Source organism: Pollicipes pollicipes, unplaced genomic scaffold, assembly GCF_011947565.3.
Source record: "Pollicipes pollicipes isolate AB1234 unplaced genomic scaffold, Ppol_2.1 Scaffold_4002;HRSCAF=4701_pilon_pilon_pilon, whole genome shotgun sequence".
Classification (NCBI taxonomy): domain Eukaryota; kingdom Metazoa; phylum Arthropoda; class Thecostraca; order Pollicipedomorpha; family Pollicipedidae; genus Pollicipes; species Pollicipes pollicipes.
Window position 1 is genome coordinate 47,363,025 of NW_023596420.1, and position 27,121 is coordinate 47,390,145.

Below are 27,121 nucleotides of genomic sequence, written 5' to 3' on the forward strand. Positions count from 1 at the left end.
CGTCGCAAACCCGCGGGCATTGGGGCTTGAGCTGCGCCTAAGACGGATATACGGTGCTGGCGCACACGGCGCACGCCCTGCGGCGCGTGGACGATGAGCTGCGCAGCACGCTGGCCATCATATCGGGAATGACAATTATTTATCTGCCGCGCGAAATTTGTTGCCCTTGCACTTGTGCTCCTGGGTATCGCCGTTTGGTGGCTCTGCATTGTTGCACTGCAGCACGCGCCACTCGCCTCTGCTCTTCCAGACTCATAAAATTTCGGAACAATTCCACAACGTTCTTGGATGTGGATTTAGCCAGGAGACGATCTTATAGCTCAACGATAACCAGGAGGCTCACTCTAAGAACCTCACCGCCTTGCACCGCAACCACGACCAGAGACAGCAGAGTTCACAGTGACATGTATTTCACCCATTGCAATGCTCGAATATATTGCATCAATCGCCCGCCCCATGCCATTTGGCGCCGGGCCGAAAAACGCCAGGACCAGCCTTGCGCCAGCTCCTGAGCAGGCCGGTGAGGGTCGCCCTGGCCGCCGAAGCCGACCGGAGCCGACCGGAGCCGGCCGGAGCCGGCCGGAGCCGGCATCCCTACTGCTCCCGGAACCGGCAGAAGCTGCGCGGCCACCAGCCGACAGCGGCGGCGGCGGACCACGCGTCAGACCGCATTACTCAGGCCGTCTCGCCGGCGCGGCACGGCCGGAGCCGACACGTTCAGCAGGCCACTCTGATCACCCGAGACGGGCCGACAGCGGCGGCGCCGGCAGCAGCGGCCGGGGCGGACACAGGCCACCAGCAGCTCCCGACCACCGCCGGACACGCCCTCAGGCTCAGCCCAGCGCGGCAGGGACGCCACCCGGGGCCGGCAGGGGACGCGCGCGACAGACGCCATCCGAGGGCGGCGACACCACGGCCGCGGCGCGCCGCTCGGCCGCGAGACCGGCCCGTCCTCGCCAGCGCGCTCGCAGGGAACGATCACCGGCACAACTTCCTGCCCATCATCAATCACGTCTTGAAACCGGCGTCCTGGCCAGATACAAAACGACGCCAAAAGGCGGAGACGCGTCCAGACCGGACACGACAGGCGAAGTAACGAGCGATCGGACCTTACCCGGCCTTTAGCGGCGCAGCGCGGCGTGTCTCCGCGGCCGCCTTGTCCTGACGCGATAGGCGTCACGCACCTATGCCCTGAACCTCGCGCAAGCCCGCCGGCACTATCCCGGCTTCGAGGCGAAGACGCCGACGCGGGACGCCGGTAAGTTTGGCGCGATCAGCCGATGCCGTCTGGCGCAGCAGACGGGGCGCGCGCTGCGCCTGGGTCAAGGCTGGCTGGCTGGACGCTCTGACATGGTGACGGGCCCACAGCGGATACAAGCAGGCAGGCGCGCAGGTCCCGCGGTCCCGCGGTCACGCGACGTCCGGAATACAGACCGATGAGACCGCACAGTCAACAGGGCGGCCTCATGAGACCCCCACACTCTCAAACGGACGGACTGACCCCGGTCGGACGGCAACCGGACAACGCATAATGACTAGACAGACCAACCCAACCCGACGGCGCACACAATACCAGCCGCCCAAAAGCCGAGACCCTGGGGAATACACAGCAGTACAAGAGGAGGCATCCGTCAGCACCGCCCCCGCGCAAAACATTGGAATGCTATAGGATATGCATCGTCAACGGCCCCACTGGCAGTCACCTCCGGAGACGACTCAGGCGTCGGCTGCGGCTGCCCGGGGCCAGGAGCGCGGGGAGCCCGCCCACTGCACGACGGAAGCACGAGCCGCGCCGCCACTGGGCGGCGTCCGGAGCGGCGGCGGGGGCCTCAGTCGCCACGCACCGGGAACATGAGCACCTTGGCCTGCATGAAGTCGATGTTGGGCAGGCGGGCCAGCAGGCGGGAGGCCTCCTCCGAGAGCGGCGGCCCGGCCGTCTGGGCCAGCAGCCGGCTGTAGACGGAGCCGGCCGCCGGCGGGCCGGGAGCCGGCGCCGGCTCGGCCGCCAGCAGCTCCCGCTCCAGACCTGCCGGCGTCGGCGTCGCCGTCACACACCGGCGCCCAGGCGAGCACGCTCCATCCAAAGCAGTCGGCACGTCTGCTGTACGCCTCACCCACCCTCAGGTACCTGACATCGCATGCGCAGGCTTCACGCGGTGACGGGCACGGCTGACACGGTAACAGGCAAGCCTGACACAGTGGCGGACAAGCCTGACACGGTAACGGGTGAGCCTGACACGGTAACGGGTGAGCCTGACACGGTGACGGGCAAGCCCGACACGGTAACGGGTAAGCTTGACACAGTGACGGGCAAGCCTGAAACGGCAACGGGTAAGCTTGACACGGTAACGGGTAAGCTTGACACGGTAACAGGCAAGCCTGACACAGTGACGGGCAAGCCTGACACGGTAACGGGTAAGCTTGATACGATGACGGGCAAGCCTGACACGGTAACGGGTAAGCTTGACACGGTAACAGGCAAGCCTGACACAGCATAAGACGAGCCTGACAGTACCAAACGGGCCCGACAGTGTGCACGGGCCTGACAATGTCAGACGGACCCAGAGTGTCCATGGGTCTGACACCATGTCAGTCAGGCCAGGCATCTGTTACAGGCTTGACGCGTCGGAGAGGAATGGCACGGTCAAAGGCTACTTGACGCATGTCAGACGGCCTTGATACTGTGTCGGACGAGTCTGATGTGCCCTTAAACTAGTCCAACAAATGCAAAAGGGCATAACGGTGTCACACGGGCCTGCGCCACAATTCTCAGAACTGTGGGTTGATTGCGAATCTTGCGTGTGTTTTTTTGCGCTTGTCACATATCAGGCTCCCAATGCACATGAGCTTTCCCCGCAAAAATACGGTCAGGCCGCCCGTCCCACATAACAAAAACAGCGATCGCGGGCGTGGCACAGGCACGCAACACTGACGACAAAGCACTGCTGTAATATGCTGGCCCATCAGCGGCACGGCGTCCCTGGACGTAATGCGCCGGATCAGCCGGCCAGCGAGTGGTGGCGCCGGCCCAGCAGCTGGTGGCGCGGGGAGCACTCGCTGGAGGCGGCGGGCACCAAGCACTCGACCGGCCGGCACCAGCCAGCAGGTCCACACGCCGCTGCCGGCCCAACACAACAGCACACAGAGCAGGCAGCGCCGACACGCCCCATCTCGTGCAAATGCAGACCCAGCCAAGAGCACCGGGTGGAGGGCCACACAGTTCGTTCCATACACAGATGAAAGCGTGCAAGCGGCTGTAGGCCACCGTCGGCCTTCTACGGATCATTCTCGAGAACACTTGAACGACGATGAAACCAGGGCGAGGCAGCTGTGAAGCCTGGTCCGACGCACCAGCCATGCTGTGTATAACTGACTGGGTGGTCCGAGAGGCTCGGCTTCGTGGCGAAGACGACGCCAGCGCAATCCGGTAATGCGGCCCACGCGGCGGCGCTCGGGCAGTCACGTGTCGCATGCACGGCACCCCCGACTCCGGCATCTAATTATGCCCGAGTACCCCCGCCAGAGGCGCTTGGCATGACTGATGCCACCACGGCGGAATGCGACGCAGGCACGTCAGGGCGTCACGTGTGCGCGCCGGCGCCCGGCTGGTCCCGTTCACCGGCGCAGGTCAGGCAAGGGGAGCTGACTAAACAGACACAGCCGCCGCCCACGCATGGTAGGACCGGCCCCAGCTGTGAGCTCCCCGCCGCCAGTCGTGACCTGCCTCCCCTGCTGCGGCCCCAGCGTTATGACCCGAGCCCAGTCACCTTCGTTTCGCTGGCCAATTTTATTTCCGTGTTTTCTTTGTCGCAGTGTCTCCGTCGCCATTCTTCCCCTCCCCCTACCGACGCTTGGTGTTCAATTTAGGTGCGCTTACATTAGTGTAGCGTCATCTGCATGCTCGGCACAGTGACTTCGTCTATGGAGCATCCAAGACCACACCTATTGCAAAACAAAAAACAAACCAACAACAACTAAAGACCAGGTAAAGCGCGGCCATTTCTGCCATTTCCGGCGGAGAGGTGCGACACCAGCCCCAGCATGCCGACAACAGCTACGGAAGACCAGCAGGCCGGAACTGAACAGAAACGCGGCGAGTCACACCAGCGGGCTGGACGCCAGGCGAGCCGCGCCGCCACCGCGCGGCACACAGACAGACGGACAGACGGACAGACAGACGGACAGGTGCGGCGGCCGGCGCGCCACTTACAAGAGAGGAACGTGTTAGGCGCCGCCGCCGGGCTGCTGTTAGTATCAAACACGTCCAGGTCCAGCAGGCTGTAGGAGCCCGGCTCTGTGGGGAGGGCGCGACCGGGCCATATCACTGTCACCGGGGGTCATGACACTGTCGGCAGGGGGGGCGTGACACTGTCGCCGGGGCCCCTTGACATTGTAGCCGGGGGGGGGGGGGGCGTGGCAGTCACCGGGTAATGTGACACTGTCACCGGTAACGTGACACTGTCACCGGTAACGTGACAATGTCACCGGGTAACGTGACACGGTCACCGGGTAACGTGACACTGTCACCGATAACGTGACACTGTCGCCGGTAACGTGACACTGTCGCCGGTAACGTGACACTGTCGCCGGCAACGTGACACTGTCGCCGGGTAACGTGACACTGTTGCCGGGTCATGTGAATGTCACCGGGTAGCTTCACACTTGGGCAGGGGGCCGTGGCAATATCTTCGGAGGCCGTGACACTGTCGCCGGGGGGCCGCAGCCGAGTCGCTGTCGCCGGCCGGGACTGCCGCCGGCGCCGTCAGGGGGACGGCCGCAACACAGACGCGCAGTAGCCCTAAACGCCCTCGCGGATGGCCACAAGGCAGCTTCTTAAGCTGTGATTTTGTTATTTGGGGAATATATATATATATATATATATATATATATATCTATATATCTATATATCTATATATCTATATATATATATATCTATATCTATATCTATATCTATATCTATATATATACATATATATATATATATATATATATATATATATGTATATATAATGCCAATCGACCAGGGAATGCAAAGAACCCCGAAAAATTGGACCGATTTTGTTAGGGAAGCGTGCAAAGACGGCGACGTCGTGCCCTTCTCAACAACGGAGTCAAGATACGGATAAGTACGCAGTCACCACGCCAGAGCACACACAGCGCAGTGTCACCGTGTGAGATCGCAGCAAGCAGTGGAGGTACAAGTACAGCACTCGGACAATGATCTAAGCATGATGGCCTGCGCCGCACACTGCGTTATAATGCGTTTTTTAATACAAATACCACGCTGTATTAGCACACGCGTTGACATGCTGGGTGGTCGCGGCATCTGCCATATGCGGCATCCTATAGGACGCGCTGCAGACTGTGCAGCAGCGACACACCTTTCAGCGAGGAACTGCCGTCGCGGTGTCAGTAATCAGCACGTCATTCATTAGGTAACCACGCCGCTGCCTGTGCACACCCCCAGGTGGCAGCGTCCGCGCCTGAGCAGCACCTCGCACCACGACGAGCGGGGGCAGTACCACAGAGATGTGACGGACCACCCGGGCTGTGTACTGGGCGGGTCCAACGCGCCCTGCTGCGGCCCCGGCATGAGGAGACACGCCGGCCAGCCAGCTCGCCGCCCGGTGCCGGACACGAGGGTCACAGGCTCCACGACAGAGGCTGGCTCCGGCCGCGGCCACGGGAGGCCGTGATGCCGTGACGGCCGTGACGGCCGCCGCCGCAGTCGGCACGGGGAGCCGCGTGACCAAATGGAATTGGCCGGGCGCGACCTGACCAGGCCAGACAGCCACCCACCGCGTCCGGGTGCGATGCACTGGTGCCGCCGCTGTGACGCAGCTGACCCCGTGCAGGATCCAGGGCAAATCAATAACATACTGCGTACCCAACAGAGTATCTGATGCCCACGTCACCCGCGATCGCTGGGTCTCATCGCACCGTCTTAAATGACGCGGAAAGACTAAATGTGGGTGGTGAATGGTGGTGGTAAATATGTCTGGACCCTGGTTCGGCGGCCAAACACGTACACATGCGATGCTTTCAAGTGAAATTGCCTGTCCGGCAGCGCACAATCCACAGCGAAAGACTGCATTGTGGCGAAAATAAATGTATTCCCAAAAAAGCAGCCAAGAAAGTACGGCAAAGCTTTTGTAGCTGCCTGACCAAAAGTGTGATGCACGCTCACGACGTCCCGCATGGGCTTGAATCCAAAACCTAGGTCGGAGCGCGAGTCCGAACCCTAGTTCTTGAGTAGGAGTCCGAGCCCCGAGTTCACCATTTGCCACATGGCATGAGCCCATAGCACGGGTCCGAGTCCTAAAGCCTTGAGTTCAAATCAGAGTGCGCTCGTCTTCACCGAAAGCGAGTCAGGGTCCCTGGAGATTGGGTATGAGTCCGATTCAGACCATTCAGGGGCAGCCAATTAGGGCCTTATCAGAATTTGCGGGCGAAGATAATTTCAAAGCAGATAGTTCGACGGCAAACACTGCCGGGAATACAAATCGCAGCACGTTACAAACATTATTCAGTCCGACCAGGACTAATGAGGCCGATGCTACGTCTCTCGTCACCCGGCTCAAACTAGTCCAGCAAAAGCCAACCCAACAGGAACCACTCCCACGCAGACGAACATCCCTGGCCCACTTAACCCAATCGAACCTACATTACGTACGCAAGCGAGTCTATTGCAATTGTATTCTATTTGTATTATATTCAATTTGTATTTGTTGTCAATTTGTATTGTATTTGTATTATAGTTGCACAATATTGTGTTGCATTCCTTCCATCGTAGGTTTAATGACAGTAAGGGTACCCAAGTCAAGCACCCAAGTCAGATGCGCGTGGATAAGTGCCGCACGCAAGTGGGTTACGATTAATGCCAAGCCAGTGACTTCGGAATGTGATGTTTAGTAAGGCGCTAAATTTTAACTGCTTTTAGCCTGATTTGGCCATTATTGCGATTGAGTCGAGTTTGAATCTGAGTCCGGATCAATTACCATTTAAGTCGTGAGTCCGAGTTCCAAACATCCGTGAAATAATTCGATGAGTTTCAGCCCCAAAATGTCATGAGTCCAGACCGGAATCCTCGTCCGGTCGAACTCACAAGTCCACCACACAGTCCAAGTATAACTCCCGTCCGTGCAAACTAGCAGTACGCCTTCGGACAGTAATCACGAGCGAATCAATCGAGGACAACAGAGGACCAGCTCCGTGATCTGTCTGACTCAGTCCGCACTTCTGATGCACACGTGGTGAGGCGGCACGACTTCGCCTCCACGGGCACTTGTCAAGGGCATGCTGCCAATCAAGGTGTGCTGCAGAGTTCCCTTGCACGATGGGTTTTACCCAATCGCGTTCGCCATAGTTCCACGCGCCACGCCCCAGCGGCACAGTCCAGTCCAGCGGTCCAACAGTAGAGGAAACACGAGAGGCAGCATAAGTACCTGCCGGCTCCAGCGGGTTTTTCAGCCCGGAGCTGTTCCAGTCGAAAGCAGCTGGAGGAACCTGCAACGAACATCACTGTCAGAGGCGTTGCAACCTTTCGACGCCAATCTATACGTGTTATGTCGACTTCAGCGGTGACAACGGCATCTGAAGCGCCAGTCAGGGCTCCTGACCCGCGTGACATGGCCAACTGTTAGCTGTGAGGGCAGAGCAGCTGTGGCCAGCTGTGACCGGTCAGGGCAGGGCAGCTGTCACCAGCTGTGACCAGTCAGGGCAGGGCGGCTGTCACCAGCTGTGGCCAGTCATGGCAGGACAGCTGTGGCCAATTGTGGACAGTGAGGGTAGGGCAGCTGTGACTAGCCGTGGACAGTGAGCACAGGACAGCTGGGGCCAGCTCTTGACTGTGAGGGCACGACAGCTGTGGTCAGCTGTGGACAGTGAGCGCAAGACGGTTAAGGCTAGCTGCTGACTGTGAGGGCAGGGCAGCTGTGACCAGCTGTAGCCAGCTGTGGACAGTGAGCGCAGGACGGCTGTCGCCAACTGTTGACTGTGAGGGCGCGGGTAGGTTGTGACCGGTCAGCGAAGTACCTCGCGTGGCGCCGGCGCCGGCTGCTCGTGGCGGCGCTCGGGCGGTGAACCTCGGGTCGGCTGCATCGGCTCGCCGTCCAGACCTGCGGCGAACAGGCCCGCCGCCCGGCCGCCCCATCCGCCGAAACTCTGCCAGCGGAGAGCAAAGCTGTGTCAACCACAGCACGGAGCCGGCGGCCCAGTCATCAGCGCAGGGGTCCGCCCAGCACCACCCACCGACGACACTGACAGGCAGACGACGTCTCCGATCTCCCCCCGGGGGCAACAACAGCCGTCAGGCGGAGGGCGTCAGGTGGAGGACGTCCAGCGGAGGGCGTCAGGCGGAGAGCGGAAGGCAAGGGCGTCTGGCGGAGGGCGTCAGGCAGAGGGCCGACGGCAGAGGGCCGACGGCGCCTCTGGGCGGTCAAAGACATGAAGACAGCCACGCCGGGCGGGTCCGGGGTCCAGGGTCCGGAATTCGAGGATCCGTTGGCCAAGTCTGGATCCGGATCCGGGGGCAAGGATCTGAGGATCCGGGTCCGAAGTCCGGGCGACGCCCCAGTGCGGAGGCTGGCCGACCTGCTATCACGACCTCCAGCCGGCCGTCTGACGTTTAATCGATCGGCGACCGTGATGGATGACGCGGCAACTGGCGAAATCAATTGTCTGACCGACGAGCCTGAAGTGAACTGTGCCCAGCAATAACACACAGCATTTACAGAGGATCGCAAATTCAGCCGGCGCCCCTGTGCTGAGAACGACGGCGTCCACATAAAATACGCAGCGCGACATGTTTTCAATTTGTCCGATTGCGCATTCGGAATACGGAGCGAAGTTCAAAAATATATTTGATCGTTCGCTGATATAAAGCACGTGAGATTTGAAAGTCTGATGCCGTCAACACCCATGAACATGGCTTCTCGTATTCCTGGATTGCAACAATGAAGTGGGAAATGGCAAACAAGTTTAGCTGAGAATGTAGATGTGATTGGAACAGCGTTTATGACGATCTAGGGACATTTCCCAGGGAGTGAAACGAACAAATGCTTGGTATGGAACACCCAAGAGGTGATGAAACATTTTGTACTTAGACAATCTAAAACCTGTTTCATTGCTTTCAGCCGTTTCACACAAAATCATCAGGACTTTTAGCGGGACAGAAATGCTCCCGGGCAGCATGCAGCCAGCAGGCCCGAACTTGTGCTGATGAGACCCCGCCATCAGAGCCAGGGGTCCGCGCCGCAACGCTTGTACAACGCGCAAGTCTAATAACAATGGAATTAAGTGTGAAGGACTAATCCGACGAAGAGGGAGCATAGAACATCGCTAGATATCAAAAGCCATGTTAGTACATTTACACTGCTATAGCGATTAGCACCCCATTCTCGTTCCCAAGAGAGTGACATGCGGTACGGCGTCGGGACCCACCACCTCGTTGGTTCGATTCCCTTCGGAGTTATAACCATCCCTTACGGAGAATTATAACGCAGGCGAACGGACTTTACCATACGCGGCCTCGTCCTGGAACCACATACCACAACCGAGATCGCCCGGTAGTATGTAGCATTTGGTGACAGGCTAGGGCAAATGATTCGGTAGCTGAGAATACTTGGCAGGCAGTGGCAGTGTCCATGCAACGACCTATGCTCAGCAACGATCCTGGTCTCGACGATGCTTCGTAAACCCACTCCTGCGTTTAAATGTGCCCAACCAAAGCACGTGCGTCCAAATTTCTCCTGAAGGACTCCTCAAATCACCATTAGCAGCCATCAGTTTGCTGGACTCTGTGTTGGCCGAGGGAGCGGACGGCCGGTCGGCCAGCCGTGCGCGCAGACAGCCACTGTCCGCCCGCCAGGCGGTACCCCTCACGATAATGTTGTTGGCGTCCACACGCAGTGCGCGCAGCAGGTCGGTGTTGGCGCGCGACCCAATCCAGCGATACTGGAGGGCGGCCGTGGCTTCTGCGTCCCTCAGCTGGTACCAGACGGCGCTGGAGTCCAGCGGCGTGGCAGCCGGCTCCCGCTCCTCGGCCAGCAGCGGGAACAGGCCCGCTAGCACGGCCGTAAACACCTCCTGCAACACGGCGCACGGTCAGCCAGCTACCGCAACAGACACATCAGAGCGAACAGTGCTCGCCGGCTCGGACGGCTGGGAGGACTGCAAACACACCGAAATAACAGGATAAAGTCAAACCAGCCAGCAAGCCTTGAACACCTGACGAACGCACGACCGCAACATAGCTCGGGCTGCCCGCAGCGCCACGAACACCTGCAACAGTGTGGGTCAGGTTGGCCGACGGGCGGCGGGCACTTGCTGGAAAACGAGTCAGACAAAGCACATGCCAGGATCAGGAAGTGGCCGCGACCCATACAATTAATGATTGAGCATCTACGCTCCGTCGACCGAGCAACATCAAGCTGAAGGCGGCCGGCTGGCTAACCGCCTGCAGAGTCGTAAGCAGCCAGAAATCGGCTGAACTGGTGTGAATTCGCTAGTCAAAGCGGTCGATTTCTTGAAGCGCGGGGCAATTGGAGTGAAACTGGGACGGCTTTATTAGCCGACGTCATAAATAAAGCGGCTCAAAAAGCACTCAGGCGCACGCTCCAACCTGGCAGCGGGAATTGCCCCTGCAATAAACGGAGCGGGTTTACAAAAATGCATGATGTACATGGCTGAAAGCAGCCACAACAGGATACGTCATAGGCATGTCTCAACGGAGTCGACTCCATTGAATGCATTCCTGATTTGGTCGTTGCATATTGTCCACCAAATGGCGTCGACCGGCTTCCCGACTTAGAACGCCCAGAGTGGAAGGCATAAAACGGCAGATAGCTGCTAAGAGGCGAAGTCGGAACGATTCGCACAGAATGGAAGCCGAGACATTGTCTTTTCCACGGTAGCAGTGAGCTAAAATTCGGTCAGGCCCCAGGACAGCCACTCACCGTGTCTCCAGCGAGCGTCGGCTCCGGCAGGGTCGGCGTCTGGTACCGCTCAAAGTCGCCGAACTCGTCGTCACCAAAGTCGGCCGGGTCGGCCAGCTGCCGCGAAACTGGTGACGACGCCGGCTCGCCGTGTGGCGACGCGGCGAAGACGGCGCCGAAGTCGGCGAACCCGCCGGCCGGCTCCCCACCATCGCCGCCCGAGAACTCGCCAAATGCGTCCTCTGTCGACGCCAGGGCACCGGCAGGTGCCGCGAAATCCCCGAAGTCGTCCGAAGGCACCGCGAAGTCTCCGAAATCATCATTGGACGCGCCAAAATCTCTATAATCGCCTGGCGGCACTGCAAGGTCGTCAGGATTATCTGTTGGCACCGCAAAGTCCCCAAAGTCATCACCGGATGTTTGGACGTCTTCAGACTTATCACCAGGTCTCTTTAGATTTTCAAGGTCATCAGCGGGAGTCACTATGTTTCCGAATTGACCAGAGGGGACCGCATGGTCTGAAGCCTCGTCCTGAACCATGTTCGTCCAGTCGAAGCCGTCGTCCGATCCAAAGCTGTCCTGGCCTTGCTTCCCTTCTGCTTGCTGCGGGCGCTCCGACTGTGGCACACTATCACTCAGCCCGTAACAGCCGTCACTCTCTATCCTTGGCTCATTCCCCGCCAGTTCAGCACACTCCTCGCCATCCTCCTGTCGCAGGAACTCACTTTGCCGAACCATCTCCACACTATCAAGATGATACATACTGTCACCTGCCTCATCCGACTGCTCGCCGAGCACCGAGGGGGACGAATCCGATTCTCTTTCGATAGATGGCAGCACAAGATCGGGCATCTCCTCGTACTGTTCTCCGTCTCCGCGGCGCTCCAAGTGCGTCGCCGCGTCCGTCTCCCCGACGCTGGGGGTCGGCGAGGGCGATTCTGGGCCGCGCCCCGCCTCCGCCGCCGGCCGTCGGCGCGAGGCGGACGCCGCGGCGCCCGCGCGGGCGCCAGGCGAGCCACACTCGGGCCGAGTCGCAGAGTCCGAGCTCGCGGCGCCAGCGTCCGGCACGGCCGACTCCAAGTCCGACTCCACCCGGTCCGCGGCGACGGCAGCAGAGTCCGCCGGACGCGGGTCGGCGGTGGAGGGGTTCGGCGGGTCGGACTCTGAACTGGTCGAGTCGGTGCGCGCCCGGTCTGGTGCGCAGCCGCCGTCCAGGCCGCGCGGGCTGCCGCCGGTGCCCTCGCTCGCCGGCTCCGTCGGCACACCCAAGCTCACCGGCGTGGGGACACTGATGGCGCTGCCGGCGCTGAAGTCGCCCCATTCGTCATCATCAAAACTGACTGGGGATGTGGGGCTGGCCGGCGGCAGGACCGCACCAGAGAGGGTGCCGCGGTCGGCCGGACAGGCTGCTGGAGCATCCTGACCAGATGCCTGGCTGGCCACTGGCACTGGATCGGGCTCATGACATGGTGCCAGCTTCTGTGACAAGCCTGCAATGTGTGACAATGACCATGAGGGCTAAAACCATCCAGCCACCAGTCATCCAGTCAACCAGCAAGATTACAGGTTGCAGCTCCTTATTTTAAGTTACGCAGTCAACAGTGGGAAATCCATGTAAAAGCAGCACCAATTCACTCCTTTAAAGTGTGTGCACACCTATTCCCATTACTTACTCAAAGGATTGGATATGCAACCAAAGCATTATGTTTAGTGACTCCTAGCAACCCTCCTTCCCAATATTTCACTTATGAAAAGGGATTTAATTAGCCTTCTGGTCACAGCAGTCACAAATATCAATAACCATAGAAAACATTGTGGGCATGAATTGCTTCCACCCCATTCCACCAAAGTAATGCTCACCTGTTATGTCAAATGATGAGTCACCACCACCAAAGTCTTCTCCATCATCACCACTGAGGTCATCATCTGATGGGGGTGGTGATGCAGAGACCATTGGTGGAAACATGTCTGCCTGCTGTTTAACTCTGCTGGGTACCTGTCTTCCTGCATAAAAGACATCATTAGTTGTATGTGGTGGTAGTTAACTCAACTGACAAATCAAAACAATAACAGTAGCTTGATTTCATGTCTACTGGTGTTCAGTATTTGTAGCAGGTAATCCGGCTGACTCTCCAATATTTCAGCATGCAGCTGTGGATGCTGCCTGCTTCAGATACCATTCATGGCTGCAGCCAGTGTCAATGCAAGAACTTGTAAAACAAAAATGCAAAGGAGCAATTCTTAGGCCATACTGGACAAGTTTGAATTCACTTTTGTATAAGAAAACCATTACCTCTTGATAATTCCCAAATCATTCCAGGATTGCTTTATCCACGCCAAAATTAGCAGGTGAACAGGGTAAATTGGTCCCGTGGAGCGCTGAACGTTTGCCCACAGCACCTGAGCCGCCTCGGCAACATTAGCGCCATTTTTCTGCCAAAATTTCTATGCCAGTAATGACCTGTATCCGGAACTCCCTGCAAAGGAACACATATACGAGAAAACATCCACTGATGCACCCACCTGCGACACCCTCCGCAATAACCGAGCACCGTCACCGCCGTGACCATTGTGTTCGCATTCCCATGTTTCCGTCTTAAACGTAAATCTGTAGATGCTCAAGGTCAAAAAGGCGCGAAAATTGACCAATACGTAAAGTATACTAATGCAACAACGAATGATTACTGGGTATTGTGGCCTTTGTGCACGATTCACGCCAAGACAAAACATTACAATTTCATCATCAACATCAATCCAGATGTGGCGCTTTAAAGACATTAGCAGCGCAAGCCAAGACTCGCCCCTGCGCTTGCGCTGGTTGAAGAGTGATAATAACAAAGCTTGGCAGGCTTCAGTCCCCGGTAGCCCTGCTGAGGCGGTCGGTTGGGGGGCGCGGGTCTCCTCGGTGATAGGTTGTACGCCCTTGACGTAAATGCGTAGACGGGGTTGTCCCGGGTCGTAGCACGAGTCCGAAATAACCCCGTTGGAGTTGCACGGTGAGGCGTGTCGGTGGGTGATTACCCGTCATTCCATGTCCTGCTTAGCATGTATTTGTGAAGCTATTGCGGTTGGGGGAGCCTGTAAGATTCTCAAAAGACTTTTATAAATATTGACTTGTTTTGGAGGTTCATGTGTAGGCAAGCATGCTTTTCATACTGTCAAATCTCTTCTTATATGATGCATTATTTTCTTCCCTAATTCATTCACACTGCTTCATGTTTATGTGGTTCCTATCCCCAGGAAAAGACTAGTGGGAAGTTTGCATGATGTCTTATTTTACCCAATCCCTGGGCTATATCTTGCAATGAATTGTTAATAAATAAGGTTGCACATGTTAATCCAATTGCTCACTGCCCTGTTCCCTGCTAATTATGCACTGGTTACTTGGGACAAGACTCCCTGTTTCTGGGTTTGAGGAACTCTTTGCCCTGCTGTTAAAACATCTGTTGGTTAATTTTAAGATTATTTGTTAATCCATGACAACATAATGTTACTGTGTCTAAACTTTGGATCCCACTTATGCATATGCCTCATCAGATGTCACATGCCCTGCCCCATCCTTGCGCAATATCACATATGGATTATCTAGTTACAAACAAATATTATGTTAGCACTATTCATCTTGTCAAACTGTGGCAGGTCTAACATGACTGGACAGCATAGGCATGTAAGTGCCCATCTGGTTTATGGTTTAAATGGTATTTTCCTGCTTATGCCAGGCCCAGTTCATTTAAAACATCTGAGCATTGCTTCGCATGTCTATTGTTCCATAATCCATCTGCATTTTGACTTGTGTTGCCTTGACTTTGTTATCATGTTTGGTTTAAAGTCATGAAACAAGGAAGTACAATGTTATTTAAATTTACGTGCTACAACACAACTAGCAAAAAGATACCTCATGTAGTATGCAGAGAGCTAGGTTTGAGCAGATCTCAGGGTATTAATTATCCCAGAGTAGATATTGTCAAAATCTGAGATAAAAGAACCAAATGCCTTAGAAACTGCTGCCAGTAGATGTTAGCATGGCATTGGTATCTGCCTTTCAGAATAATAGAGCAGCTAAACACATCATTTATTGGCATGCTTCTTGTGTGTTGATTTTATTCAAGTCCCATTGCTTGAAACTTAGCCTGTGATATATGTAGTTTAGCCTAGCAAATTTAGTTAGTAAAATAAATCAAGTTGTAGTTATGCATGATTTAAGACTGGAGTCAAGTCCTGAAAAAATGCTAATTTTTTGGTACATATAGTATGCAATAAAAGGTACTCTATTTCTGTATGTTACTTCTGGTCCAAGCTCTGATGTAAGACTAGCATGCTGAATTAAAGGCCAACTTGAGGAAAGGGGATGTTGGCTGCCTCCACATTGACTGCTGCTACATCTATGTAGCATATGGTGTTGGGTCACATAATGGATAGTAGATAGGTATTCTGATGGGGCATTCACATGCCTTGGTCTCCAGTTGGTAAGATCAGCAGTGCTTAGAAGTCTCCAAGACAGGTAGATCCTTTGGTTGTGCCCAAGAACTTGGGATTGCCAGCACCAGTAACTGGTATGTCTGCCAATAATCAATGCCAGCCATTGTCCATTCTCTCTGTCAAAACATGTTGGTCTGTGTTGCTGCAATACAGGGGGCATCACACCTGTGCCAGGCTTTACCCCCATGTCATGCAGCCTTTTTGGGGACCAGCATAAGCTATATTTTGCCACTTAATTGAATGGGAATGACACAGTTTGGATCAAGTTGCATTGTTCAAAGGAATCACACCTGGTCAACCAGCTTGTCTGCATCAACAGGGCAACATAAAGCCCACTGCAATATTTGTTCATGAGATTTTCATGCAGTTGTCACCAATGGGGTTGAAGATAAAAGCTTTAAATACATATAGTATCAAACCTGGTCAGGTCAAGTTCAAAACATGTCATTTTTGCATGGTAGTTATTACCTGGTTGCAACCTCCCATCAAATTTGAATGCTTCATTGTCATGTTTCTTTGTTGTGGTGATTGGAGCAGCTCATACATTTTGGTCTTTTTATGATTGTCTTCTTTCCAATGATATTGCAGTACCTATCTGGCATTCAAACAGTTGGATTGAAGTGTGCTCTCTCCATCTTCCAGCAATCCTATTGCGATGCAATATGACAAACACGACATTTGTGGCAACAGTGTTGATTGGGACACATCTGGCAGGTTTTTGCTTTCACTAACACTCTGTAAATCCCCGCTGCTGGCCCTCTCTCGAATGGCGCTCGCTGCATAACCCTCCCCTTGTGACCTCCCCTTCTTCCTGTTGCTGCAGGGCATCAGGATGGCGTCGGAGCCGACGGCCGGCGCCGACGGCGTGTTCCGCGCCTCTGGCCATGCCGACGGTCTGCTGGTGCGCATGGACCGGCTGCGCCTGCAGCACGCGCTCTGTGACGTCACGCTGGTGGCTGGTGAGCTCCGGCTGCATGGCGACGCGCGCACTTGGCCGACCGCCAGCGACTGCGTCATTCCAGGCGACCCGTTTTGGATCGGCACGGTCTTTGTGAAAGGTCATCAGGATGGCGTGATTTGGACGTTTGGGTTGGCACAGCGGCGTCGCTGTGGCGACGGTGGATCTCCGTAGTTGGCTCTAAAACGATACGGTTCGCTGGAGTTCAGCGTGTGGCTGTGGGCGAGTCGAGCAACTGCAACGGCCGTTGGGTTGTCGCCAGATGTTGTGTAGTGAAGCCGCTTTCGCGTTTTGCTGCGTAGAAAATCGCTCATCGGCTGCGTTTGTGTGATACATTGAAAGTTAGCACTTAGATATTGGCATTAGTGTAGAGGTATGAGATTTCAATACCAGGGGCTGGAGATTGAGATAAACAGATAGCTGTTTCTGGAAAGAATGAAGCAGAAGCCGACAGCTAAATTTGTCAATAAATCTTATTAAAAGCCATCTATTTGGCTGTTTAAGTATTATCTTTGACAAAGTGGTACGAGTAAGATGACCTACGATGTGCGGAAAGTCGGCGGCCTGGGCCTGGAGAACCAAACGTTCTGTAGGTAATCTTGGCATGTGTCGGGTGCTCGCTGCGGGAGGCCGTGAGCGGTGTGTCTGACCCTGCCGCTGTCCGCCAGACGGCCGACGCATCCCTGCTCACCGACTGCTGCTGTCGGCCGCCTCGCCCTATTTCGAGGTCATGTTCACACACGACGTGCTGGAGGCGCGCGCGCCGGTGGTCGAACTGAAGCAGGTGGACCCGGACGCACTGCAGATGGTGGTGGACTTCTGTTATACAGGTCAGCGGCGCCGCCAGATTGGGCTGTGGGGCATTTAGAAGGGGTGTTCTGTATAGAACCATCATCGTCTTTTGAGGCGATGCATGGATAGTGAAAAGATGTACATTGTCCTTAGACGATGTGCATGCGGGATGCCCACTGAGCTCTTACATCCTTCCGCCTCGTATTTAAAGCATCCGCACACTTAACAAGAAATGAATTGAGCACTAGTCAGTCGCGGCGTCTCCGCCACACGGCATGTGTGAGTTGCTGACTGCGCATGCGCATACTGATCCCTCGGTTAACGCTCAGATACTGACCCAGCCAGCCTCCAAGCTGGGCCCTTGCTGCAACGTGCGTCATCTTACACTTACGCTCTAAGCAGAACGAAAACATTTGCTCGAAGTGTCTTGGCCGTTGCGATTATCCGAAGGGAGTGTTTTGAGCAGATCTGTGTTGCGCTTTCTGCCCGAGTGAGCGCGTGTGCACGCAACGCAGGCGCAAAAACAATGGTCTGTGGGCGCTTGGATCTGCGTTTTGACGTGAAGCAAAAGATAAACGTGTTCTGTGCTGTGCACCGTCGCACCAGTTCATCGTTCGCGTAAGAGTACGGTATCCATTGTTTATTGGTTGCGCTCAACCCCCGTGAAAATTGTCCTTATCGCAGCTTGCCTCATGTTGGTGCCGTGTGTTTGAAAGAGCGAGTGGCGGAGTGTGTTGGTGAATGTACTTTTTGGGTAGTTCCCTAACATACATGGAATGACATCACAGACGTTCGTGAAACGTGTGCACCCAAATCACGCTGGTCCGTCTCACTCTTCCAGGTCCTTCAAAGTTAGCACACGTGGGTCCTCATCTAAGTCACCGTAGTTCATACAGTGTAGTCGGTTTTTGTTTTTTCTTTGCCTTGCTCCACTTGTCCATTTTTCGAACGCGTCCATTTCGCGAACAACTTTTTCATAAGGGCTGAATTTTTTATGGGTGCTCCCAGCCTATGCCAGAGCTGGCGTGTTGCATAGTTTTTCCGTCTTGGTACGTGCTATGCTTTTGCTGTCAGCTACGGGTGATCGAATGGCTAAGTACCGGAACATCTCGCAGCTAGAATTGTGAAAATTGGTGAGGAAGTCTTATTGTAGTGACAAGGCTGACCATTTCCTTGGATGATGACTATTTTGCTTTTTGTCGTTTGATATAAGCGCATTGCAGGTGATGTCTTCAGCGAAGTTTTATTTCGTATGATGTCTGAGAAGTGGGGGGGGGGGGGAGGGGGGCTATCATGCTCCGCTCACGCATGAATATCTAGGGAAGCTTGGCTCGGGTTCGTATTAAAAGTTCCTTTTCCATCCGTAATATTGCTTGCAAGGCCAATAAAGACGGGTTTGAGTCTAGTCCAACTTAAGCGTCTCACAAGCACTTGCTGGGTCGTATGCATGACAGGAATTTGATTTGATCGTGGTCCCGCCTTGTGACGGCTGTCTCCATTTCCGGCCACCAGGTTGTCTGGAGCTGAATGAGCAGACGGTGGAGCTGCTGCTGACCACGGCCAGCCTGCTGCAGCTGTCGCAGATCCAGACGGCCTGCTGCCACTTCCTCGAGAAGCAGCTGCACCCCTCCAACTGCATCGGCATCGGCCTGTTCGCTGAGCGGCAGGGCTGCCAGAAGCTGCACCGCTCCGTCCAGCGCTTCACCGCCGTATGTCAGCCGCCACACCGGGCACAGCAGCGGCGCCCCCTGTCACAACCGCCACCCACACGGTGTGACACAGCGGGTCAGCCGCCACACCGGGCACAGCAGCGGGCCCCCTGTCATAACCACCACCCATGCGGTGTTGTACAGCGGGTCAGCCGCCACGCCGGGCACAGCAGCGGGCCCCCTGTCACAACCACCACCCACCTGGTGTTGTACAGCGGGTCAGCCGCCACGCCGGCACAGCAGCGGGCCCCTGCCACAACCACCACCCACATGGTGTTGTACAGCGGGTCAGCCTCCACCCGGGCACAGCAGCGGGTCCTCCGTCACAACCACCACCCACGCGGTGTTGTACAGCGGGTCAGCTGCCACACCGGCGCAGCAGCGGGTCCCCTGTCACGACCACCACCCACGCCGTGTTGTACAGCGGGTCACCGGCCACGCCGAGCACAACAGCGGGTCCTCTGTCACACCCTCTAAAACAGTGGGTCGCCATCCACACCGTGTTATACAGCGGGTCACCTGGTCGTGGCTTAGAACGGTGGGCCACGGCCGAGCGGCGTGGAACAGTTACCCATTGGTCACGTGACATGAAACAACTGCCCAGCGGCCGCACAGATCAGACAAGTTTGTCACCGGTCAGATGCTGTGTATCAGCCAGCCGTCGCTCGTGTTGTGCAGAGTTGTGGTCACGCATGGAGTAATTGTTATAGGTCACGGGCTCTGCCGTGCATGATCACGAGTTGTCTACCTCACGAAGAAACTAGGCACGTGCCTAGCTTTGAGTGAGGTAGTTTTTTTATAGATTTAGTTTTTTAGCAGATACGCATTTACAAACGTTTACCGTAATGCAGGTTCCCAATTTCGAAATCATGGAAGCTCTGCAATATTGTCCATGGAATGTGAGGACGGGCTGTAACAAGCATGTAATATTTCGTTCTTAGACGATACGGAATGTACGCTGTGTAGCTCTCGGGCTACTTGAAGTTTTCCGTTGATTGTTTGTGTGTGCTGAGGTGACGTGATCGTAAGTGCCATGTTTGTTTCTGTATTGCAGGACAAGTTTGTCGACGTCATCAGGAACAACGAGTTTCTGGACCTGCCACCAGACGAGGTGGCTGCTCTTCTTGCCTTGGATGATCTCAACATTCCATCGGAAGAAGTCATCTTTTACGTAGGTCTAAACTACGCGGGAGGGGGAATCACGCGTGCGGGGACAGGGGATAATGAGACAAGAGCAGGGCTCGCACAGGGAATAGATGGAACAGGGGTAGCGCTCGCATAAGGAATAGATGGCGCTGTATGTTCGCAGTCAATATACCATCACACATCACCACGGTAATGATATTCCTGTACGGGTCTGCTGAATGATTTGAGTGCGCCATCGTAACAGCCAATGCTCCGCATGTTTCACGCGTGAACATGACTTGTCTTTTATCATCTCATGATGCGTTTAATGCGTAATCCGACACTTGCTTCGACACTGTCCGTCCTGTCGTGCTGGAGCTGCACGGACCGGTGTCGCTTCCCCAGGCCCTGAACATTTGGCTGAACCACGATCTGAAGAAGAGACGCAAGCACCTGGCTCAGCTCATGCCCCTGGTGCGGCTGCCGCTGGTCAGCCCACAGGTACGGACCTCGCTTCTTCGCTGTGTTTTGTCTCATGCCCTCTGGCGTTCGGTGCTTACCTCTTGGGCAGTCGCGCCATATATCGCTCCTTTATGTGTAGCGCGGTGTCTTTTTCGCAGATAGAGCCCATATCCCTAAATTGTCATGTTAGCGTCGCCCTAAGCTGCTGTCTGCGGACTGCGCCACCGCAGCCTGTTCGCCCTATATTGCTGAGGAGATCTGAACGTGAACGCGTAATGGGCGGATTTGTTTAAAGCATTTATCGTTCTTCGTGGAGCTTGTTGTAATTGGCCGGTAATGGCAGTCCCGTTCTGTCACCGACCAATTGTAACGGACCGGCTGTGGCGCAGCCTAACTGCTTACGACACGTGTTCGGAAGTGGTCGAAATTATCGGCGCGGTTTTCAATTGATTTTGTGATTGGGGACCGTGTCCATTGCTGTTACCCGCAAGCGGGTTGTGTTGGGCCGGACCCATCGTGGTTTGGTGATCCCTCTGCGTGTAGTTCGTGGTGGACCGGATCCAGTGCATCCTCGTGTTCTCGTTGTGGCGGACCGGATCCAGTGCATCCTCGTGTTCTCATTGTGGCGGACCGGATCCAGCGCATCCTCGTGTTCTCGTTGTGGCGGACCGGATCCAGTGCATCCTCGTGTTCTCGTTGTGGCGGACCGGATCCAGTGCATCCTCGTATTCTCGTTGTGGCGGACCGGATCCAGTGCATCCTCGTGTTCTCGTTGTGGTGGACCGGATTCAGCGCATCCCTGTGTTCTCGTCTGACAGTTCGTGGTGGACCGGATCCAGTGCAGCCCGGTGTTCTCGTCGGACCGCACCTGCCTTTCGCTGATGCTCGAGTCGCAGAGCTTTCACTTGCTGCCAGAGCGGCGCTTCTCGGTGGGCGCCGAGCGCACGCGGCCGCGCAAGGCCACCGTCGGCACGCTGTACGCCATCGGCGGCATGGACCGCGAGAAGGGTGAGCCCCCGGCCGCCCCCGGCTGGGCTGGGTGACGACGTCAAGGGACTGAGGGACGCGTATGCGCAGGTCGGTACGCTTCACGGCACCGGCTGATGTTCGCGGCCTGTGACGCGTGTGTGCAGCGGCGTTTTGGCGTGCGCGCGGTCATTCTGCAGCCTGGCCGCCATGATGTTTTACTGACTGTTGTCTTTGATAATCTATTAGGATATGTTAGTGCTACGTCAAGAGAAACCTGTTCAATGGCAGAACACGAAGAAGATGTCATGTCGAGAGTGACTCGACCTGTTGGCCTGGGCTCCACCCGCATTGGCCGCCGAATGCGCCTGCGGCCGCCGGCTCTGGTCTTCTCCGGTGTATTTCTGCCGGGCTGCTGTCCCAGAGGACCCAGCGAGTCTGACTCGTGTGATGACGCATGTGAGGACATCCACTCCCCTGTGCTGCGCCGATGTTTTCCCTTCCATTTTCCACTGCTCTGCCGGATGCTAGCCTGATCATCGCCGATTGTCAGGAGCCGCGTTGCCCCCTCTCCCCCCCCCCCCTTCTCCTCTCCCACATACAGTACAGCTAGTTTCTCGACTCGGTCATCACCAATCATCCAGACTTTTGCAACCTGCGATGACCTCCCCTGCTGGGCCGCCAGGCTCGACCGTGATCGAGAGCTACGACCTGCTCTGACCTCCCTCGGCCTCCATGCGCGACCGTGATCGAGAGCTACGATCTGCTCCGACCATGCCTGTTCGGCCGCCAGACTCGACCGTGATCGAGAGATACGACCTGCTGTGACCATTCCTGCCCGGACCTGCTGTGACCATGCCTGCTCGACTGCGATCGAGAGCTACGACCTGCTCTGACCATGCCTGCCCGGCCGCCAGGCTCGACCGTGATCGAGAGCTACGACCTGCTCTGACCATGGCTGCCCGGCCGCCAGGCTCGACCGTGATCGAGAGCTACGACCTGCTCTGACCATCACTGCCCGGCCGCCAGGCTCGACCGTGATCGAGAGATACGACCTGCGCTCGGACCGGTGGGTGCAGTGCGGCTTCATGACCAGCCGGCGACTGCAGTTCGGCGTGGCCATCATCGAGGAGCGGCTGTACGTGGTGGGCGGCCGCGAAGGCCTCAAGACGCTCAATACCGTCGAGTGCTACGACCCGGTGACTCAGTGCTGGAGTTGCCAGCCGCCCATGAACAACCACCGGCACGGACTAGGTCAGTCGCCGGCCAGACGGCCACGGCGCGCTCCCGGCGGCGGTCAGCGGCCGCACTGAAACTTGGCGCGCTTGATGAGGCTCGGGACTGATGCCGTAGGCTAGCACACCACTCCTGTTGGTACAGTCGCGGGCAATAAAACGTCCGTGTGGTTCTGGCCTCTTACCGCACCGTTGCCTGTGAGCTTACGAGTGGTGTAGGAGTTCCAGTGTTATCAGATGTATAAGAGACTGGGCGGTCCGCTGTACTCCGTGACCCGCTGCCACAGGTGTGGCCGTCCTGAGCGGTCCGCTGTATACCGTGACCCGCTGCCATAGGTGTGGCCGTCCTGGGCGGTCCGCTGTACTCCGTGACCCGCTGCCACAGGTGTGGCCGTCCTGGGCGGTCCGCTGTACTCCGTGACCCGCTGCCGCAGGTGTGGCCGTCCTGGGTGGTCCGCTGTACTCCGTGACCCGCTGCCGCAGGTGTGGCCGTCCTGAGCGGTCCGCTGTACTCCGTGACCCGCTGCCGCAGGTGTGGCCGTCCTGGGCGGTCCGCTGTACACCGTGACTCCCTGCCGCAGGTGTGGCCGTCCTGGGCGGTCCGCTGTACGCCGTCGGAGGGCATGACGGCTGGGGCTACCTGAACACGGTGGAGCGCTGGGACCCACACACCAAACTGTGGAGTTACGTTGGCAACATGCAGCACCAGCGCAGCACGTGCGGAGTGGCGGCCCTCAACGGCAGGTGAGCGGTCGCTTCTCCCCTCCCCTCCCTGTGCCTTGTGCCGCCCGCTTTCTGTGCTACTGAATTTAGCCGGCTGTGTGTACTCGCCTGGCTGTTGTGCTAAGTGACTGGAGAAAGGCCGTTGCTCACAGTCGAAGCTCAGCGAAAACCAGGTTTCACATTGTTCACCATTTGCAGTCATTTTAATATGAAAATTAGACCTCGGGCTTAATCGACGGTTGAAATCAGACCTCGAGCTAAATTTGCGGTCGCTGCGTTCTTGGCTGTCGTTGACGCAGCCACTGGCGTGGGTTTGCGTAAGTAATGACTACAGCTCAGATGCACCCGATAGTGAATAATACGGTGACTGCCTCGTGACGAAGGAGCTGTGGCCATTCTGTCAATTAGCGTGCACCCATAGGAGGCTGGGGTGGATGGTGCCGTGCGCCACCCAGCACACCCCTTGCCATGATGCCACCCCCTCCGCTGCACCGCCGCTGCCAATCACGCCGGCCGATTTTCTGTGCTGTATGGACGAGCCTCTTGCGCGGAGAGGCCGCCCGTGTGAAAAGGTGGCACGGAACTGGGTCGCCCTATTTGTGGCATCGTTCATCTCTTTGCATACTCGTTTGTCTCCACCTTTCGTGGCCCCGAATGCCGCGGTTTGCATTTCTATTTCCGACTATGTATGTTAACGTTCGGCTGTTGGTGTCGCACTGGATCTGAATCAAGCGTGGGAGGGGATGATATGGAGTTATATTAGTGAGGGATGAGGTGTGAAATAGAGCGACATTTTTGAACGGTGTGAGGCTGGGACTGCGCTGGGAATACTACTGGCCACCTGATCGTGGGCGGCGGCTAAGTACAACAGCTGAACACAACACCACCGATGTCTGACTGGAGATAGGACCGGGCCCAGGTCCGTGTGGACGCTGTCCGTGCGCAGACCGCTCCGCCCCGCGCTGACTCCGCCGCTGTCGAGCAGGCTGTACGCGGTCGGCGGCCGCGACGGCTCCTCGTGCCTGCGCTCGTGCGAGTCGTTCGACCCGCACACCAACCGCTGGTCGGCGGCGGCGCCCATGCTGCAGCGCCGCGGCGGCGTCGGCGTCGGCGTCGTCAACGGCTGTCTGTACGCGCTGGGTGGCAGCGACGCGCCGGCCACCAGTCCCAACAGCCTCAAGTTCAGCTGCGTCGAGAGGTGCGCCTGCCGCCGCCGCCGCTGCTCGGTACTCGGTACTCGGTGCTCGGTGCTCGGTGCTCGGTGCTCGGTTCTTGGTGCGCCACTGGGCGGCGGTCTGCGTCGAGCCCTTGGACGTGTGTGTGGCACTCCGTGGGGCGAGGATTCGCCGCGTTTTATGCTTCTTGCTGCGGTTGCAGTGGTGGCATTGGACAGAAATTGCCCTCAGTGAGCCTTATTAAATGCAGCAACGCACTGGAATCACTTGTACATACTAGCTGGTTATCTTTAAATGCCATTTATCCATCTTATGTAGCCGCCAGCTTAGTGCTGTCTGTATGTTTTGCTTCCAACCGTATGCGTCCCGTTCCGTCTCCTGATGTTCGTCCCCCTCAGATACGATCCAAACACGGACCAATGGACGGAGATAGCCTCGATGGTCATTGGTCGGGACGGGGTGGCTGCCTGCGCTCTTGGCCAATGGCTGTTTGCCGTGGGAGGTTCCGACGGTCAGCAGTACCTTCGATTGGTCGAGTGCTACGACCCGCAGACGAACGAGTGGAAAAAGGTGAGACGGATGTGTCTTGAACAGGTCTGGGAGACTAGTGTACATTGCATCATCATCAGCAGATGGAATGGTCGTCTTTCGCAGGGCTGTATTTGAGAAAATCAGTGGGGGAGGGACGAAGGGGGCCGAATCAGGTGAAAGCGAACAAAAGTGCTCCATTTTCACCCGAAGCACAGATTTTCACGGGTTTTCACTTTCAATCTGTAAGAGGCCAACGACAAAGTTCGGGAGGGTCGTCATCACCCCACGTGATCTGTTGTCATCACCGCCTCGCGCGCTCTGGTGTCACTGCCCCATCGTTACTGACTTCTCTCGTCGGTAGTCACCACCACCCGATGCAGCCTGCTGGCGCCGTTTCCCCGCGTGGTCTGGTGTCGACACTGCCCATGTGGACCGGTGTCATTTCTGCCCCGCGCGATCTCCCGTCACCACTGTGCTGTTCAGTATGGTGTCGCCGCTGCCCCGTCTGACGTGTTCGCCCCGCCTCTCCACGTGGCTTGATGTCGGCGCTGTCCTGTGCGGTCTGGTGCTATCACCGTCTCATGTGGTTTGTTGTCACCACGGCTGCGTATGGTCTGGTACGCGCGAGGTCGTGTACGGTCTGCCGTCACCACTGCCCCATGTCTGCCGTCACACCAGCGCCCGTCGTCCCGCAGTCGGCGCCTCTCAGCATCGCGCGCGCCGCCGCCTGTGTGGCCGTGGTGAAGCCGGTGGTGCCGGCCGCCGTGAGCGAGCTGCTGGCCGAGATGCCGGTGGCCTCCGCCGACCGGGACACGTCCGATGAGGACGACCAGGACAAGCAAGCAGGGTGAGGACGCGTGAGGACGAGCAGGGAAGCGGGGCAAGCATGCCCGCGTCCGCTGGAGGTTGCGGACGCTGTCGCCTTTTTATCCCATAAACTCGCATCGGTGGAGCGATGCCGTGCGCTCGGACTGAGGCGTCGGTGTCGCCACACTGCTGTCGGCCTTCCAGCTGTCGGTGGGTCCGGACGGCCCGTTCCGGTGCGTGGCGTCCGCACAGTCGCTCGGCGTAGATAGCTTTGTTCGGGCCGCCACAGATAGTGTCGCCAAGGAAATTAGATTATTTTTAGAATGGTTTCAGGGTAATTATCATGTCAGACGTCACCTGGATATCTGGCCTGCGTGACTTCCTGTCAGGAGAACGGCCGCGCGCAAGACTGTGATGTAAGCTCACTGTCATCTGTCGTCACAATCTATTTTTATAAGTCAATTATTGATGTGCTTGCGAAATATCGAAAGTTTGCCCATCATCAAGCACTTCATATATCGCGTGAACGTGTTTGTCACATCGTGACCGGCCTGGTGTACGTGTATTTTATACGGTGTTCGTTTCGTTTGGTGCGTTCCTGCGGACGGTGCATTTTGTTTGGTTTCAGTTAGGTTGTGTTGGATCTGGGCTGTGTGATAGCACCCAGCTGTGATCAGTGGAGATGTTTTGCGGTGTTCGGGAAGTGGTAATCTTTATCTTTTTCCCAGCACGCAAAGCGTTAAAGTTATTCAGTTTTGTATTATATTCCAATATAGTTCGACCATATTTTTCGTGTCATGAACCGACGATCGCGCAGAATCTTCGAAAGTTTCTGGACGCTTTTTGGAGCACGAGTACTGGAGTAAGCAGATTCCCCGTGTTGGCAGACTTGGACCAGTTTCATGTTTGTTCCAGATGAGCCCCATGTGCGTTCTTTGCCGTCCGAAACAGTGCAATGTTCGCGAGCTTACTGAGACAGGATGCAGGCCTTGGAAAAGAACCTTCCGAGACAGCAGATTACAATAATCTGAGCCCCTGAACCCCTGCCAGAACTGGTCTGGCCGGCCTCCAAGCGGGCCGGAATATGGGCGATTTCATCATGGCGGAGGGGAGGGAGATGGGACGTTCGCTGGAGCATTCACACCTCAGCAGTCTGGCCGCTCTCCCCCTCCCTCTCTCTGCGTCCGCTCGGATTGCTTAACTTGGCCTGTCAGTCGTCTGTTCC

At 56.5% G+C, this 27,121-nt stretch overlaps 2 protein-coding genes and 1 long non-coding RNA gene across 5 annotated transcripts; 1 reads left to right on the forward strand and 2 right to left on the reverse strand.

Moving 5' to 3' along the window:
- Positions 1-1,829: 1,829 nt before the first annotated feature.
- Afti (aftiphilin) lies at positions 1,830-11,870 on the reverse strand. The gene is made up of 7 exons (XM_037217664.1): positions 10,956-11,870; positions 9,883-10,086; positions 8,035-8,163; positions 7,446-7,506; positions 4,211-4,294; positions 4,017-4,078; positions 1,830-1,937 (listed from the first exon to the last, which is right to left on the reverse strand). Exons 1-7 carry the CDS (start codon positions 11,784-11,786, stop codon positions 1,830-1,832), a joined length of 1,479 nt encoding a protein of 492 aa, XP_037073559.1. The 5' UTR covers positions 11,787-11,870.
- Positions 11,871-11,966: 96 nt separating this feature from the next.
- On the reverse strand, positions 11,967-13,654 carry LOC119094052 (uncharacterized). The gene is made up of 3 exons (XR_005093747.1): positions 13,458-13,654; positions 12,795-12,938; positions 11,967-12,424 (listed from the first exon to the last, which is right to left on the reverse strand). It is a non-coding gene; the product is annotated as an uncharacterized LOC119094052 (long non-coding RNA).
- A 114-nt stretch (positions 13,655-13,768) lies between these two features.
- Positions 13,769-26,684, forward strand: LOC119093616 (kelch-like protein 5). 3 transcript variants are annotated; one of them, XM_037216595.1, is made up of 12 exons: positions 13,769-13,943; positions 16,237-16,372; positions 17,040-17,201; positions 18,676-18,872; positions 19,927-20,043; positions 20,403-20,498; positions 21,278-21,467; positions 22,455-22,679; positions 23,242-23,404; positions 24,369-24,581; positions 24,957-25,128; positions 25,785-26,684. In XM_037216595.1, exons 2-12 carry the CDS (start codon positions 16,246-16,248, stop codon positions 25,938-25,940), a joined length of 1,818 nt encoding a protein of 605 aa, XP_037072490.1. In that variant the 5' UTR covers positions 13,769-13,943; positions 16,237-16,245; the 3' UTR covers positions 25,941-26,684. The 3 variants fall into 3 exon arrangements, with proteins under 3 accessions (XP_037072490.1, XP_037072489.1, XP_037072488.1); XM_037216594.1 differs by having other exon boundaries at positions 13,769-13,930; XM_037216593.1 differs by lacking the exon at positions 13,769-13,943 and adding an exon at positions 14,011-14,601.
- The last annotated feature ends 437 nt before the right edge of the window (positions 26,685-27,121 follow it).